The sequence below is a fragment of the Trifolium pratense genome, linkage group LG6, assembly GCF_020283565.1.
Source record: "Trifolium pratense cultivar HEN17-A07 linkage group LG6, ARS_RC_1.1, whole genome shotgun sequence".
Taxonomy (NCBI): domain Eukaryota; kingdom Viridiplantae; phylum Streptophyta; class Magnoliopsida; order Fabales; family Fabaceae; genus Trifolium; species Trifolium pratense.
Window position 1 is genome coordinate 45,352,618 of NC_060064.1, and position 17,877 is coordinate 45,370,494.

General features: G+C 36.3%; 2 protein-coding genes and 1 long non-coding RNA gene across 6 annotated transcripts in view; 2 read left to right on the forward strand and 1 right to left on the reverse strand.

Moving 5' to 3' along the window:
- LOC123889150 lies at positions 1 to 11,240 on the forward strand. Of its 2 annotated transcripts, none has more exons than XM_045938374.1 (12): positions 1 to 372; positions 501 to 633; positions 1,134 to 1,207; positions 1,325 to 1,371; positions 1,457 to 1,595; positions 1,675 to 1,719; positions 1,843 to 2,044; positions 2,153 to 2,214; positions 2,343 to 2,443; positions 2,785 to 2,839; positions 3,613 to 3,687; positions 4,141 to 4,584. In XM_045938374.1, exons 1-12 carry the CDS (start codon positions 195 to 197, stop codon positions 4,314 to 4,316), a joined length of 1,287 nt encoding a protein of 428 aa, XP_045794330.1. In that variant the 5' UTR covers positions 1 to 194; the 3' UTR covers positions 4,317 to 4,584. The 2 variants fall into 2 exon arrangements, with proteins under 2 accessions (XP_045794330.1, XP_045794331.1); XM_045938375.1 differs by lacking the exon at positions 4,141 to 4,584 and adding an exon at positions 10,846 to 11,240 and having other exon boundaries at positions 13 to 372.
- The window catches only part of LOC123889149 (L-type lectin-domain containing receptor kinase IV.1-like), a 23,769-nt gene continuing 11,714 nt past the window's right edge, over positions 5,823 to 17,877 (reverse strand). The window contains exon 2 of one of the 3 annotated variants that reach the window (XM_045938373.1): positions 5,823 to 6,175. Coding sequence is in view for 1 of the 3 variants with exons in the window: in XM_045938370.1 (XP_045794326.1) it covers positions 6,206 to 6,305 (100 nt within the window). In the remaining 2 variants the exon portion in view is untranslated. Of the gene's footprint in view, positions 6,306 to 17,877 lie in introns of all 3 variants that reach the window. The other 2 variants (XM_045938370.1, XM_045938371.1) reach the window with 2 other exon arrangements.
- Positions 15,225 to 17,877, forward strand: part of LOC123889151 — an 8,422-nt gene continuing 5,769 nt past the window's right edge. Inside the window, exon 1 of the long non-coding RNA XR_006802426.1 lies at positions 15,225 to 15,385. This is a non-coding gene — a long non-coding RNA (uncharacterized LOC123889151). The remainder of the gene's footprint in view (positions 15,386 to 17,877) is intronic.

A 17,877-nucleotide genomic window follows, 5' to 3' on the forward strand; every position in this document is an offset into this window, starting at 1 on the left:
GGTTTACCACATGACATTGCTAAACCTTAGAATTTGCCAAAAATCATAGGCTAAACAAGGTAACAAACTTAGTTTGAATCCATCAAGAATTAGGGCAAGAAACTCGTTCCTTAAACCCATCTCAATTGCATTATAGTCCTAACTCTTCATTCCATTTGTTCCCTCAGAACCAATCAACACTCCTTCAAGCAACCATGTTTCGCATAGCATCAAGAATCTCTTCAAGAACACTCGTTGCTCTATCAGCAAGACCCTCTCCCATTTCTTTTAGATCATATAACACTGGTTTGGCTTTGGACAAAAACTTAGCTGTTGATGATGTTGTTCGGATGAGTCAATACGCTTTGAGACAAGCTAGGTCTGAAAAATCAGGTGAAAAAAAAAATTCAATTTTTTTAATAAGAAATTTGGTTTTTTGATGACCCTTTTGTTTGTTTTGTTCAAAGTTAACATCTTTTTGGTTTTTTGATTTCTGGGTTTGTTTGTTTTTGTGTGAATAGTTGGTTCTTATGGTATGGGTTATTTGGTGTTGAAGCATTGCCTTTCAACTGAGTTAACTGAAGGAAATGATCCTAAACATGAGAATTCCAAAGGAATTGCTTTGCTTGCTATGTCTACATTGTTTTCTGAAAGGTTAATTCTTTGTGATCATTTACAATTTTCTTTTAAGAGTGAAAACCTATTTAGGTCATTTACAACTTTCTTACAGCCCAATTGAGCACAAAAATAAAATCCAAATTAGTGTCTGATACCTAGGACCTATGAAGCACGGACATAGACAGAGACACCGACAATAATTTGAGAAAATGACACAATTCAATGTAATTATAACTGTCGGTGTTGTGTCGGTATCCGACACATGTCCGACATTGGGACACGCCTAATCCAAGGAGTGTATGTGATTCACAGCCCAGGGCAAATTAGTTTGGATGAACTAATTTGTCCCCAGTATGAATATATTTGGGACTAAATTGAGTTTTATTTTTGTCGGAGACTAAATTGGGCCGTAAGAATATTGTGAGACTAAAATGGGTCTTCACTCTTCTTTTAATTCTCATTTTGATGCTACACTACATTTTGTGGCTGGTTGTTAAAACTCATTAGATGTATTGTTTTTCTTTTAATTTTCTCAGAGGAGATTATGTTGATGCAATTGAGCAGCTTAATGGTGTTCAAGAATTGTCTAATTCTTACTTGGGTGTTAGAGGTAAATTCTTTTGAACATCTTTTGTTGTTTACCACATTTGCTAAGGTTTATGTTTTTGTTTTAAGCGGGAATTTTTTTTTGGTGGTTTCTAAGGATTATCTTGGTTTCTTGTTGTAGTTGCTGCCTATGAAGCTCAGGCTGGACTTCATCTAGAGTTGGAACAGGTTGATGTCTGCTAGTCAATGTAAATTATTTGGCTGCTTTTTTACAGAACCATTGTGTTCATGTAGTTTTTTTTTACGTGCATAGGATGATATGGCATCTGTGGTGGCTGATAAATGCATAGAGCTTGTGGAGAATGAGAAAACAGAAGATTATGAAGCTCTAAATGTTCGTGCTAGAGCGCTTAAAGGGTTGACTGAACTTGTCAAGGGAGATATTAACTCAGGTAGTGCTAAATTCTAATGGTTTATTTGTTATCAATTTATTGTTGCTTCATGATGAGTGTTTATTATGCTTTGTTTCAGCTGAATCTTACTTTGACGAATCTCTACGCAACAAGCTATGTGAAGGTATCTTTTTTTTTTTTTTTTTTTTTTTTTTTGTAGAAGTGTGAAGGTATCTTTCTTTCTGTGGTACTTATTACTGAATCAGTCATTATTCGACCCTGGATTGAAGTTTTGTAATGTATGTAGGCAATGCTGCTCTATCATATGCGGAGCTCCAACAAACAAGGCAGAACTACACAGTGGCTAAAGAGATTTATCAGCATGTTTTAGAAGGAGCCAGTGAACTTGAAAAGAGTGGCAATGTATACTTAGGAGGTGGTAACCTGAACATGGAGGGTTTAATGATGCAGGCCATGTGTGGTTTAGGACAGCTTGAATCACATTTGAGGTAGGCTTAATTTTTCTTTTTATGGTTTTCCTTACCATGTGTTGCTTTTTAAACTTTTCACGTCATCATACTCTATATATCACTAATAAATAATAATTTCTGTTTTAGTAACTTCCGTAAGGCCGAGGAGCATTTGACAAAGGCATTAGCCAAGGCAGAGCTTATCTATGGTGACTTGTTTATTCTTTTGAGCTGTTACTGTTACCTTATCTCAATTTAAAAAATTCATACTGCATTATAATTGAGCCTGGTCATGGCGTATTGTTCCTAATATCTTGTGGTTTTGTATTTGTTGAAGGTGAAACACATCCCAAGGTCGGTGTTATCTTAACAAGTATGGCTCTTATGTATAGGCGTAAAGCAATTGAGGAGAAATCAAGTTCGCTTGTGGTTCAAGAGGTTAGAACTCTTTGAATGTTGATTACTTGAGTTTTTAACTAATAGAATTTGTTAATAACATGCAGCTATAGTGAAAGCCCCATTTTGTTTTATGATTTTTTTTCAAAAAAAATATCTAAGGATTACTGATTAGTAATAAGTTGTTATGGTTTGGGAACAAAGGGTCGTGTCTCTTCTCTGAGGAGCTTTGGCTCTGGGGTTACAAGGGTTTACTTCTTTCTGTAATACTTAGCATGTCTCACCTGAACTTTTTAGCATTGCCATGCTTCTTTTGATGCACCTCCTATATAGTGTTTTTCTTGCAAATCAATTAGTAATTGTACCATGAAAATCATTGACAGGGTCTCTACAATAAAGTTGCAAAAATTTTGAAGTTTCCAGCAGCTGAATCTGAAGGTAATATTGTTATGCCGCTTGGTTCCCTTTTGTCCATGTATTATCTATATTTATGAGATATGTACACAATGAATCAGGGTTATCAATTGTATTCTATAGCAGCAGTGCATTATGGCTGCTGGCCGTGGCCGCTTATAGATTTCAGATAGCAGAATGTTATTTATACTGTACTGTTGTAATTCATGGCCACAACCATGTCCATTTTTGCCGCTTTTGTGACTTTTCAACTCTAATTTTGACATTTTCGCCATTCCCTGGCATTTGGTGTCAGACAATTTGAAACTGTTCTCAACTACACATACTTCTTAGTGCCTTCGTTACTCACATTGATCATACTCCTCTTTTGAAACTTGCTTGTCTTTTTCGTTAACCCTCTATTCTTGCTCTACTACACACTCACTCATTGTTCTGTCTTTCTAGACCAGATTGTTAGTTATGAATATCTTTAATTTTGGGAAACCTTTATTCTTGAGAGCATTTATTTGCATAAAGCATAAAGCATAAACTAATCAATAGGTTTTCATTTGGTTCTGGATCTCTCTTGTTAGTTAGGCCTATAGATCTCTCTTGTTAGTTAGACCTATAGTTTTTATGATTTCTCTGTCTCAAACTACTCGACCATTTTTGTAGCATCTCTAACTATTATGGGTCTTCTTCACACATGTCCACACCACCTAAGATGAGCTTTCCATTTTTTCTACAATGGGAGCTATCTCAACTTTTTCTCTACCATTTATTTCATTCAGGATTGAAACCTAACTTTCTTTGTGTAGGTACTGATGCTGCTGCACCATCGGTTAAGAGAAATGATATAGTGGCGAGAAATGATATAGTGGCTCTTGCAAGCGGTATGATGAATTCTTTGATCCTTTATAATTTATGATGAATGTGTTATCGACGGGTGATAATTATGCATGTCACAATGAATATACGAATTAAATGGTGATTTCTTAAATAAGTATAACTTCTCTTTCATGAATGTGTTCATCAAATGGTAACAATTATAGCCACTACAGATCAATATATTGCTTATTGTATGTGGTATAGGAGAAATGCTTAAGTCGAAATTGCTTACTATAGGTACTTTCATTTAAATTGAAATCCTGGTGGCTTAATCAGTTCATATTTTGATGCTGCATGATGAATGGAAAATTTTAAATTCATCGCTCTGTGTATAACATTGTCCATGAAAGTGATTATATTTATGAGGCGTTCAATTTTAAGGCTCATTCTGTGCATGCTGGTAACTTAATCCTGACAAGTCCTATATATTTATATTAATTAGTTGCTCAATATTATAGGTGGATTAGCTGAAGTACTCAATGTCCAAGAAAATAGACGGAGTGAAGGAGAAAAGATGAAGAAGTTGTCCAAGTCCTTATGGAAAAACAGCAGGATGTCTCTGGATGATTTTCTAGGAAATACAGAAGCAAACATAAGTCCAGTTGTTGATGCTCGTATTTCCAGGCTTCTGTAAATTGATCCATCTTCTGCTGCTGTAGGTTTAGGTTGAACTAATGATAAATGAAAAAAATGTTATGATGACAAGACACGTAAAGTGATGATTGTGGTGAAGCATTAGATGAATTCTTTATGGTAGTAACATAACACTATCCATTGTTGGATATATTAGTACTTTAATCAATGAATTAGGTTTATTATTGGGAACTTATTAAAACTTGAAATTTGAAACTTTCAGATGAAGTTCCTCTTATTTTTGTTTATAAATATACTAGTTGCATTGATATTTGCTTTATATTCCTTGAAATTTGAGGAGATGCTACTTTTATTTTATCAGCCACTTTAGACAAAAAAGAAGTGTGATCATTTTTGTAATCTCTTTCAACACATTTTTAGTAACATTTCTTATCCTTTTACAACACAAATTAAATAAAATTACCAACTATTTTTTTATATCAGATCTTTTTGTTGTTTATAGTAAAAAATTAAAGGGATTGTTGTGTAATGACACAGTATATATAACTAATTTCTAAAAGTAAAATTATAAAACATTAAATTTAATTGCACTTTTGACCTTAATATTGCGATTTTGTGGCTTTGCATCTTCTTTAGTTGATGTTACCTTGAAGACAAGTTCCAAGCCTAAACTATCTTTTCCCTGCACTCCTCCATGGTGTAGTTGTCCCTTTTGGCCACTGAAACCCCACTTGATGCAATTGTCTCGTCAGTTGGGGAACAATATGTGGTGGTGGCGCAACAGTTAGTCATGGAACAACAGATGTTGGTGGCACAACTGCATGTACATTGCTTGATGATCCAATATTGGTTTTAGTAGCTTCATCTTGATACAAGTATGCATGAATCAAAAAGCAAAATTTGATATTTTGCCACTGCTTTGGAATCACTTGAATCAAACTCCATTTACCGTGTTTTCACCCTTTAGGATCGGTCATCCTATCAGTGGTTGTTTTTCTAATGCAAGTCGCTTGGTTATGATCAAAATAGCCACACCTCCTGCATCTAACATTATATGGTTTCTTTTCTACATAACCATTGTGTTTATTTAGATTTTTATTGTGCATAGGATGATACGGCGTCTGAGGTGGCTGTGGCTGATAAATGCACAGCGCTCGTGGAGAAAGAGATAACCGAAGATTTTGAGGCTCTAAATGTTCGTGCTAGGGTACTAAAACGGCTGATTGAACTAGTCAAGTGAGATATTGAGTCAGGTAGTGCTAAATGCTAATGTTCTATTTGTTTTCAATTTATTGTTGTTTTGTGGATTGTGCTTATTATGCTCCTGTTGCTTGCAGCTGAAACTTTCTTTGACAAATCTCTCCACACAAAGCTATGTGACAGTATCTTTCTTTCGACCCTGGATTGTGCTTATTATCTCTTATTACATTTGAAGGATTTGCAGGTTATTTCTGTTTACCCTTTGAATCTTGCAAGTTGCCGAATAAAAATTGTAGATATTAACTTCGATACAATAAAGCAATTGCAAAATGAGAACAAAGTAGTATACTGAAAAAAGCTATCATTTATCTATTATACTATTAACTCAAACATGATTTTACATTTGATTCATGGTTCTGAATTGTGGACTGCATCACCTGACGCACCCGCAATAATGTGGATGCGGGCGGCACCGCAACTGCATGGGAATGCAATTTTTGTGGTATAAAGCGAAATCTCAAATGACGGCCGAAATGGAAGCGCATTGACACTACATAGGACCATATCGACACTACAATAGACCAACAATCTCGAATATTACATTCGTCTGCTATTTTTGAAGGAATTGTGCGAAATTATAGCTACAAAATTATGAATAAAAATCTATATCAAATTATTAACCACAATCACATCGGCGACCTCAGCTGAAAATATATGTGTATCTTGAAATCAACGACCACCAGAGAGAAGTGATTCAGTAACAGACACAGAAATATGTGACATTGTCTTGTCCTTGACAACTTCTTGCTCATGGTACCCAAACCCAAATGTTAATCCAAAAGAAGATAAACTAAGCAAAGACAAATCAGGCAAAGGTATATCCCTCTCCAAATACTGCATAACTTGCCTCATACTTGGTCTAGCCAAAGGTTCTGAATGTGAACACAACAAGCCAAGTTTCAACACCAATTCAACCTCATCAGACACAAAATCTGATCCTAAATTTACATCCTTTGTCTCAAGAATCTCACCTCTTTTCCAACATTCAAACACAAAATCAACTAGAATAACACTCTCATATTTTCCTACACGATCTATAGGTCTCCTACCACAAACAACCTCAAGAAGAAATGCACCAAAAGCATACACATCAGAAAATTTAGTAGCTTTACCTGTTCTAGTATGCTCAGGAGCAAGATAACCTACGGTTCCAGCTACATGAGTTGTATCTGGATCAGCACCATGATCATATAATCTTGAAAGTCCAAAATCTCCCAATCTAGCATTAAATTCAGAATCTAACATCACATTGCTAGCTTTTATGTCTCTATGAATCACAACTTGCTCCCATTCTTCATGTAGATAAAACAAACCTGAAGCAACACCTTTGATGATTCTAAATCTTTGACACCAATTCAAGGTCACTTTTGGTTGTTTGTGAAGATAATTATCTAAACTTCCATTAGGCATGTACTCATAAACCAGAAGTAACTCATCTTTTCTCCTGCAATAGCCGAGAAGCGGAACAAGATTCCTGTGACGAAGACGACCGATACTAACAATTTCCGACACAAATTCCCTCATCCCTTGTTTTGATTCATGAGACACCCTTTTCACAGCAACCTCAAGTTTGGAACTTGGGATCACACCTTTGTAGACTCTACCAAATCCACCAACTCCCAATAGCCCTTTTTCCTTGAAACCCTTTGTAGCAAAGTATAAATCTTTGAACTTAAATCTATGTGGTCCATATTCATGTTCCCAATCTTCGAGAATCTCAGAAAACTTCTTCCTTTTGATATAATACATAACCCCTAAAGTTATCATGAAAACCAAACTTAGCAAAATCAATGGCAACCCAACAGTTAATATTTTTGACTCTTTTTTCTCAGAAAATCTTGCTAGTGTTGGAAGTTTAGAGATTATAAGGTTTTGAACTTGACCATCAACCTTAAAACTCCAACCAAGAACATCATGATAACTACTAATAAGACCGGTAGTTGATGAAAACCCAACATACATAGTATTGTTAAAAATTGGAGAAAGATCTTTGGTCGTTGATAACAAAGGTCGTGTTGGTTTAACAACATTAATTGGAGCTAAAGTAACATCAATCTTTGTCTTTTCACTATCATATTCAATCCATACCTGCACAGGATTGCCACTAAAAAGGGTCAAATTCTTGAGTTGACCATTATTCTCATCATCATAATATCCTGCAGGAGTTGCGTTATATGATTTCAAATCATTGATATCAATACCAACATGGTTATCATTGATATCATCAAACTCAAAATCTTGAACAGTATCAAGTTCAACACCAAAAATATGGTTGTTACTGTTTCCAATGTTTGACGAATCGAATAGACCAAGGTACTGACTTGGTAGTGAATTTGGTAGCCCATTTGTGGGAGAAACAACAAAAACAATTCCATGGCCACTAAGAGTTGGATATTGAGATCTTATGGCAAATACAAAAGTAGTTGAGAAAGAAGACACACTTCCATCAGAAGTTTTTTTGAAAACTATAGGATTTGGATAGAAAGCATGGCCTGTTACTCGCGTGTTATCATTGGTTAGTCTTAGTAAGCCATCTTCTATTACATCAGCAGTACCATCAAGATCTAGATCTGATGATTGGAAACCATTATAGGTGAAACTGTTGTCTTTACTTGCTACCATTGTAACAAGAAAAAACAACATAAACACCAGCTTGAGAAACATGACTATATTTTGTTCCAAGTGAGAAGCAAAATTTGCACATTTAATGGGGCTTGCTAAGAAATGTCCTGTAATTGCCAAAAAGAAGTATGAAAATTAGTTTATAAAAAATAATTTGTTACTTAATCCCTCCGGACACAAATACAAGTAAAATTGTACTTTTTAGATTTATTTAATAATAAATATATTTGAATTATAATATAGACTAGTTATATATGTTATTCAAAATTTTTGTATATCTGTGTCGGGAGTATAAGTTATACCAAGGTCCATTTGAATAATTATCCGTGTGAATAATAGATGTAGTTGCACATGTGAACCACGCGTTATGTTTTTTATCTTTTCCAAATTTCGATGTGAACCAAAAATTAGTTTAATTGTTTTTCAATGTTGGATGATGCTAAATAGTAAATTGAATATGTGACATTAAAAATATCAATGTCTTCTAGCTTTTTAAAAATTTTAAGTTAACTTTTTAAAAGTTAATATTTAAAGGTGTTTACTTTTAAGTTTATATTTAAAGGTGTTTACTTGATTATTACGGCCTTTTTAAAAAAATGGCAAAATCTCAATGATGTGTTGCTTTATGGCAACGAAGGTACTATCACCTTGGATGAAGTTCAATTGGCTTTGAGGACCAAAAAGTTGACAAAGTTGAGAGACTTGAGGGTTGATGATAGTGCGGAAGGGTTGAATGTGACGAGGGATATAAGTGAGAATGAAGGTAGAGGCAAGGGGAAGAAATATAGGTCCATGTCTAGGTCAAAGGGTGATAGTGGTGGCAAGTTCAAATGCTTCCATTGTCAAGAACCGAGTCACTCCAAGAAGGATTGTCCTCAAAGGAGTGGCAATGGTAGTTCGTCAGCTCATGTTGTCGTTGATGAGGAAGAAGGCTATGAGAGTGCGGAAGCACTCATAGTCACAAGTTGGGAACCATAGAGGCTCTATCAGTCTGGGGAGGCGGTAGTAATAATACTCAACATCAGCCTGGAGAGACGGTGGTAATAATACTCAACATCGGCCTGGAGAGGCGGTGGAACAATACTCGGGTTACTTGTGAAACAACAACTTCATCGTGAGAATGCGGAAGTGCTAGTGTGGTGAAGTTCGGAATCGGTGGAGTTTAAGTCGTGGACTTTGGATGCTCCGATCACATGTGTTTTGAAGAAGGAGTACTTTTGAATCCTAGAGCTAGTTGGAGGTGGAGTTTGTTCATCTTGGTGACGGGAAAGCTTAAGGTTCAAGGTATGGTTTTAAATTTGTCTTACAAGGTTTGACAATTGTGGTTATTTCTTTGTTAAATGATGTGAGATATATTCTTGAACTTAAATGCAAAGATAGTTCGTTCTACTATTAGTTATGCATTTATTACTAGTTGTAATTCTCATGATGTGGATAAGTTGTAGAACTTCGGTTGGTTGTTAGTGACATTAGTTGGTTTTAGTTGGACTAGTGAAATGAAGTTTACTAGGTGGTGGAACTAAACCGGGAAGTGTTGGAGACTAACAATGACTTGAAGTGCGCTTCGGAGTAGTTGAAAAGTTTTACGTTACAAGATGGAAGACATAGTGGATATACTAGTTTGAGGCTTTGGTGGAGAAAACTCGGTTTGAGGTGGAGGTACACCAAAGCGGTATGGCTATGGAGATCTTGTGTGGAAGCAATGGTGATCAAACTTGGTAACTTGTAGGACTATTGGAGGTAGTTGGACGGAAGAAGAGTTTGATATTGCGGCTTGTGGAACCACCTAAAATTCCAAGGTTGGTTGGAGGCAAGCAAATCTTCAAGAGTACGGAAAGCTACAATCCGGGGTTTGAAGAGGGTATGGTTTAACTTGTGGATTGTCCTAAAAATCTGAGGGCAATTGGAGGCAAGCATTTTTTGGGAGTACGAAGAGGTAGACTCAGGGGGCCGAAGAGGGTGTGGTGTAAACAAGTGGAGAGAGCAGCACGATGGTTGATGGGAAGTTGAATCACCATCATTTTAAAGGCAAGGTGGAGATTTGTTGTAAATTGCCTTGAAAACGAGGAAGGCAGCAAATATTACTGGTTTGGCGCCTCAGGCGAAATTTTGGTGCCTCAGGCAAAAATTTCAGCAGAACAGGAGCTGACTTGTTGTTTTTGTGCGCCGGGCGAAAATTCCTTTGCCCCGGGCGAAATCTGCGCCCCAGGCGAAAAAAGCTGCGCCCCGGGCGGAAAACTGCGCAGTAATATATATGTGTCACGTTTTCTGATATTTGTAAGGTGTTTTTAGGGTTTCTAAAGTCAACAAAAGACTAGTGTTTATTATAGAACTTCTCTAGGGTTGGGGATTGATTCATCACCTTGTAAACACTTATTGATTGAATCTCTTGGTCACAGGGAGAGATTCGGGAAAAGGATAGAATTTAGGATCAAGGCTAAATTCTTGCAACTCTTGTATTGAATATTTGTAATCAAGCTTTTCATTGATAGTGGAACGGAGAGGCTCTCTTCCAGAGTAGGTCGGTTTTGACTGAACTCGGTAAACATTTGCTTCGTGTTCTTTACAGTTTTATCGCTTATCTTTTGTTCGTGATTATTATTGCTATTTCCACGTTTTGATTGCTTATTTGATTTGCTCCACACATCAAGATTATTGGTGTGATTCAATCCGAACTCACATTATAGGTGGATTAGCTGAAGTACTCAATGTCCAAGAAAATAGACGGAGTGAAGGAGAAAAGATGAAGAAGTTGTCCGAGTCCTTATGGAAAAACAGCAGGATGTCTCTGGATGATTTTCTTGGAAATACAGAAGCAAACATAAGTCCAGTTGTCGATGCTCGTATTTCCAGGCTTCTGTAAATTGATCCATCTTCTGCTGCTGTAGGTTTAGGTTGAACTAATGATAAATGAAAAAAATGTTATGATGACACGACACGTAAAGTGATGATTGTGGTGAAGCATTAGATGGACTCTTTATGGAAGTAACATAACACTATCCATTGTTGGATATATTAGTACTTTAATCAATGGATTAGGTTTATTATTGGGAACTTATTAAAACTTGAAATTTGAAACTTTGAGATGAAATTCCTCTTATTTTTGCTTATAAATATACTAGTTGCATTGATATTTGCTTTATATTCTTTGAAATTTGAGGAGATGCTACTTTTATTTTACCAGCCACTTTAGACAAAAAAGAAGTGATCATGTTTGTAATCTCTTAACATCTTTAGGACTTGAAAGAAAAAGCCCCCAAAATCTTCTGGACTTGCGGCACAATCACTGTTTAAAGAAATTTTCAACACATTTTTAGTAACATTTCTTAGGCTGGCCCTGCACTTGTTGCACTCGGTTGGGGCACAATATGCCCTTGTCTGGGTTGCCCTACCCTTAGGCTGGCCCTGCTTGATGCAATTGTCGCACTCGGTTGGGGCACAATATGTGGTGGTGGTGCAACAGTTAGTCGTGGATCAACAGACATTGGTGGCATAATTGCATATACATTGCTTGATTGTAGAAAATAATAAGTGAATACTGTTGTATGTTATTCCTCAGCTCAAGGCTGGTTTAAATAGGAAGAGTACAAACATAAAAGGAAATAATAGATAGCTTAGAATCTCCTAGAAATAACAAACTAGGAAACTAAATATTTTCCAACACCCCCCCTCAAGTTGGTGCATAGATATCTATCATGCCCAACTTGCCGATCAAATGCTCAAAGGTGGGTCTTGCTAAGCTTTTGGTCAAGATATCTGCAGTTTGCTGACTCGAAGTTACAAAAGGTAGACATATGATTCCGGCATCTAACTTCTCTTTTATGAAATGTCGATCGATCTCAATTTGCTTGGTTCTGTCATGTTGAACTGGGTTATGAGCTATGCTAATAGCGGCTTTACTGTCAGAGTATAATTTCAATGGAAGCTCAATTTTCATCTTAAGCTCTTCTAGGACTCTGTGGATCGATAATCCTTCACAAATACCTTGAGCCATAGCTCTAAACTCGGCTTCTGCACAACTTCCTGCTACAACTCCTTGTTTCTTGCTCCTCCATGTCACAAGATTACCCCAAACATAGGTACAATATTTGGAGGTTGATCTTCTGTCAGTGACTGAACCTGCCCAATCAGCATCGGTAAAGATAAACACATTTCTTTCATTAGTCTTCTTAAAAAATAATCCCTTTCCAGAATTTGCTTTCAAATATCACAGTATCCTATAGACTGCCTCAAGATGTTCCTCAAAAGGAGAATGCATAAACTGACTTACTACACTAACCGAGAAAGCAATGTCAGGTCTAGTGTGTGACAAATAAATCAGTTTCCCAACCAATCTCTAGTACCTTCCAGTATCAACAGAAACACTACCTTCTTCACAAAGTTTTGCATTAGGATCCATAGGAGTATCTGCTGGTCGACATCCACTTATTCCTATTTCTTTCAATAAATCTAGAATGTATTTTTGCTGGGAAACTACAATACCATCTTTTGATCGAGCAACCTCCATACCAAGAAAATATCTCATGGATCCCAAGTCCTTGATTTCAAAGTCTAATGCTAATTTCTTGTTTACTCTTGCCATTTCAACTATATCATCTCCAATAAGGACGATATCATCAACATAAACAATTAGGACAGCAATTTTTCCATCTCGGGAGAACTTTGTGAACAAGGTGTGGTCAACTTGTCCTTGAATGTACCCTTATTTCTTCATGGAATAAGTGAACTTTTCAAACCAAGCTCTAGGTGACTGCTTTAATCCATACAAAGACTTATTTAGTTTGCATACATTTGATCCAAACTTGTCTTCAAAGCCAGGAGGAATGTCCATATATACTTCTTCTTCTAAATCACCATTGAGAAAAACATTCTTAACATCCAACTGATGTAGGGGCCAATAGAAGTTAGCAGTAAGAGACAAGAGAATTCTGACAGTGTTCAATTTTGCAACAGGAGCAAAAGTCTCTGAGTATTCTATACCATAGGTTTGAGTAAAACCCTTAGCCACCAATCGAGCCTTGTACCTTTCGATTGACCCATTTGAATTATACTTCACAGTAAACACCCATTTGCATTCAACCATCTTCTTGCCATCCGGTAGTGTCATAACACTCCAGGTTTTGTTCTGTTCAAGAGCTTTCATCTCCTCAAGTACAGCTTCCCTCCACTTTGGAACTTTTAGAGCAACCTGTACATTTTTTGGAATTTCTACACTAGACAATTTTGAGGTAAAGGCAGAAAAAGACGAAGACAAATTTGAATATGATATAAAATTGGACAATGGGTATTTAGTGCAAGATCTAACAGGTTTTCTAACAGCCACAGGATCATCGATATCAGGATACAAAATACGACTCTCAGAAACAGAGATATACTTACCTTTTCTTTTTTTAGGAAGTTGATCATCCCCCGGTTCAGATTCATGACAGTGTTGAGATGTGGACTCATCACTTTCTTTGTGATTCTTTCTCACAAAAACCTTTCCTTTCCAAGTCTTGTTTCCTGCTTCAAACCTATTATCTTTATATGACTCATTATTTTGTGGCATTTCAATTAGATCATCATTATCATTGTTTTCAAGATTCTCATTGTTTTCTTCATGAGAAAATGTAGGCTCGGATTCACCAAGCTCACTACTCATAACAGGAGTATGATTAGATAAAGAATCATGGCCATTTTTCGTTGGTGCAGAAGTATAAGTCTTAGAACTTTGTGATACCGGCAAAGATAAATTATTAAAAAAACTCATGTCCTCAGTTTGAAACGAGTTAAAAAAACTCATGTCCTCAGTTTGAGACGAATCTTCATTTAAATTTCCCCCCTGAAGATGCGTGTCAAAAAAAGGTTTGTTTTCAAAGAATGTAACATCCATGGTGACAAACATTTTCTGGTTTTTTGGATCAAAACATTTATATCCCTTATGGGTTGGAGAATACCCAACAAAAACACATTTTATAGCACGCGGTTCGAGTTTGCTAATATTCTTATGTTCATGAACAAATGCAGTGCAACCAAAGATTTTTAAGGTCAATTCGTTTGAAACACGATCATTAGGAAAACATTCTTCGAAAATATGAATTGAAGTTTTAAAATTAAGAACTTTGGAGGGCACTCTGTTAATTAAGTATGCAGCAGTTAAAACTGCTTCACCCCACAAATAATTTGGTACTTTACTTGCGAAAAGTAAAGCTCTAGTCACCTCCAACAAGTGCCTATTTTTTCTTTCTGCAACTCCATTTTATTGGGGAGTGTTAGGACATGAACTTTGATGCACAATTCCATTTTCACGAAAAAAATCACTCAACATTGTATTAAAATATTCTTTGCCGTTATCACTTCTAAATACTTGAATATTTGTTTGAAAATGATTTTGCACCATTTTAACAAAATCTTTTACGGCCTGACAAACGTCAGATTTCCCCTTTAACAAGTACACCCAACAAACTCTTGAGTGATCATCTATAAATGTGATAAACCATTTTTTATGAGAAAGTGTACTCGTTCGGTTAGGGCCCCAAACATCACTGTGAATAACAGAAAAAGGTTTTGATGGTTTGTAGGGCTGTAATGGAAAATGAGAACGATGATGTTTTGCAAATTCACATGCTTCACATTTAAACAAAGATAAATCCTTATTACGAAATAACTCAGGAAATAAGTGTTTTAAATAAGGAAAACTAGGATGACCTAATCGTGAATGCCATAACATAACATCATCATTATTATTATTCAGAACTAAAAAAGATTCAAAGCATGAACTTATTGGTTTGGAAGGTAGTTGTGATTCAGGTTCAATGTCGAAGTAGTAGAGTCCTCCACTCTCTTTAGCACTACCAATCATCTTCCCCGAGTTCAAATCCTGAAAAACACAATCAGTACGGAAAAAATTAGTTTGACAATTTCTATCTTGGGCTAATTTACTGATAGACATGAGACTACAAGATAGATTTGGGACATGAAGAACATCTTTAAGGGTTAGACTTGGAGACAACACAACCGAACCTTTACCCGTAATGGCTGAAAAGGATCCATCCGCAATTTTTATTTTATGGTTACCTGCACATGGACTATAAGAAGAAAACAGAGTAGAATCACCTATCATGTGATCACTTGCAACCGAATCTACTATCCAAGCACGACTGAGATTGACACTAAAAAGGGCAGAAGTACCTTTGGGGGCAACAGAGCCAGAAAGAGTGTTAGATTCAAGAATTTTGTACAGTCTGTGTAACGACCCAAAATTTAGTATTCGTTATTTAATTATTTTATTACGCGAGGGCGTGATTTATAATTAAATGATTAAGCGGCGAATAATCATTTAGCGAGAACGTAAGTTAATGAGCGAGAAGTTATGTTGATTGGGCCTTGGAGCGTGTAAGTGGTTATTGGGCTTAGCCAATTGGGCTTTGATCCATGAGAATAGAGAAAGCTATAAGTAGCAAGTCAAACCATGAATAGTCTCATAATTTATGTTTCATGAGAAAGGAAGATTGAGAGCTAGGGCAAGAGCCAAAGAGAAAGAGAGGAGCTCGTGGGAGAGAAAGAGAAGAGCAAGCTTGTGGATTCGTCAAGCTAAGGTACGAGAGTTAGATTACATATTCGTGAGTGATTCGAAAGAGGGGAGGATGTCGATTCCTCCATTCCCAAACTCTTTCCACTCTATTTTCTTATGGGTTTTGTGAGAGATTTACTCAATGAAAAGTAAATGTTTTTGATCCTAAAATGAGTAGTAAACTCCTAGGACATGAGGTGAACAACTTTGGGGAGTTGGAAATGGGTATGTGTAGATGTTTTACTATGTTTGTGGTTTTTGCTTAAAAATACAATTTAATGCATGATCTTGCATGCTTGGAGGTGTTTGGTTGTTTTTGAATGTGTATTTATGTATATATGTATGATATATGCATGATTGATGGTTTACTTTGCATTTATAACATGTTATAATGTATTTTGGATGGATTTGGGTGTTAAACCGCCTTAGAAAACTCAAGAACAAATATTCTTTTCTGGTGTAGTTCGCTAAGCGACCAGGAGTTCGCTGTAGCGAACATGTTCGCTGAAGCTCGCCAATGCTCGCCATGAGCAGGTGACTTCCTGGTGAGGTTCGCCATGTCTCGCTAAGCCCTCGCTTAGCGAAGGCCTCTGTGACAGCAATTTTTGTTGATGTTTATAAGTGTAATTAGGCACTTGTAACATGGTTTAAGGGTATCCTTACATGATTATTGACACATGTTGATACTGTTAATGCTTATTGTTAATCGTTATATGATTGATAAACGTGTATGCAATAAGTTGTAGCTTAAAGTGAGCAATGTGATGTTTTAACATTAATTTGCAATGTTAAGGAAATGATGTGTGTTTTATGACATAAGTGTAAATGAAACTTTATGTGTATAAGAATGGTTATGCAGATAATTATCATGTGAATAATTATGATTTGAGTGATAGGATATTGTGTTATCCTAATGTGTTAGATGTTGGAATTGTGTTTCTGCATCAGTGAATGAATAGCTTCGAGCTAGATAGCGTCATGTATATGATGTGTTTAAAAGTAATCATGCATTCATGAATAATTGTGTTATGGGAATCATGTGAATTCCAATAATTGATGAAAATAGATTATGTTTATGAAAAGTGGCCGAAGATGGGATTATGTTATCCGAGATCTGGAGCCCATATCCAAACATGATATAAAACTGTGTGACTCCTCTTTATGGGAGAGATGGTTGATGATAACCATATCCTACATGATATAAAACTGTTATTGAGCTTATCCAAGGGAGATAAGGTGGTTCGGTAAGTTCCGACGCATCCAACAAGATGTAAAACTGGGTTCATCTTAAATGGGGTGAATAGCAGCATCCTGCATGATGTAAAACTGATGTAGAGTCCGTGCGTGACTATAATCTGAACAGTCCGTGCATGACTATAATCTGAACAGTCCGTACATGACTATAATCTGAACAGTCCGTCATGACTGAAATCTGAACAACGTGGAAATGGTACCACATGCATTAGTCGTGTCTAGGGATGACATGACATTGGATAATTGGCATTAGATGCATTAGGGTAAATGCACATGTATTTGATAATTGTTATGTGACATTATCTGATTGGATTGTAATGTGTTTTCCGTATGTGTTAAGCTTTGGTATTTACTAATTGTTTAATACTGTGATTGTTGCCATGTCTTGGTATGTGAGCAGAGTCCGTCATGACTATAAAATGAACAAGTGTAGAGTCCGTCATGACTATAAAATGAACAAGTGTAGAGTCCGTCATGACTATAAAACGAACACTTTGGTAGTGTCCGAGAAGACGTGAAACTATAGGATTGGTGTGTTTGTAAATGAATGATTAATTGGTAGTCGTACTTGACGATGTATGTACGTGAGTTAGAAATGTATGATAGCGTGTGAAGTGTGTAGTATACTACTCACACTTATATTTATGTTTATGTTTTCTAACTCTCTGCTTTGTGTTATTTGCTGGACCTTTGGGGGTCCAGGTTGACAGGTTATGTGTTAGCCTCGTCCGAGTGAAATGGTGAAGCTCTGCTCTGATTGAGACACGGGAAAAAGGGGTTTTTATATGTATATGCATGTAGTCCTCTTAGTATACTCTGTTGGTCTTAAGCTTTCATTTGAAAAGTATCCGTTTTGTATAACTAATAACGCATCGTTCGATGCGAGGTTTTGTTTTTAGTTCATTCGAATATT

Bases quoted from the DNA above. Each gene is read 5' to 3' on its own strand.
- LOC123889150 (XM_045938374.1), top strand. From the start codon at position 195: ATGTTTCGCATAGCATCAAGAATCTCTTCAAGAACACTCGTTGCTCTA. The intron at 2,840-3,612 runs GTAATATTGTTA...TTCTTTGTGTAG, and splicing joins TCCAGCAGCTGAATCTGAAG to GTACTGATGCTGCTGCACCA. The intron at 3,688-4,140 runs GTATGATGAATT...TCAATATTATAG, and splicing joins TATAGTGGCTCTTGCAAGCG to GTGGATTAGCTGAAGTACTC.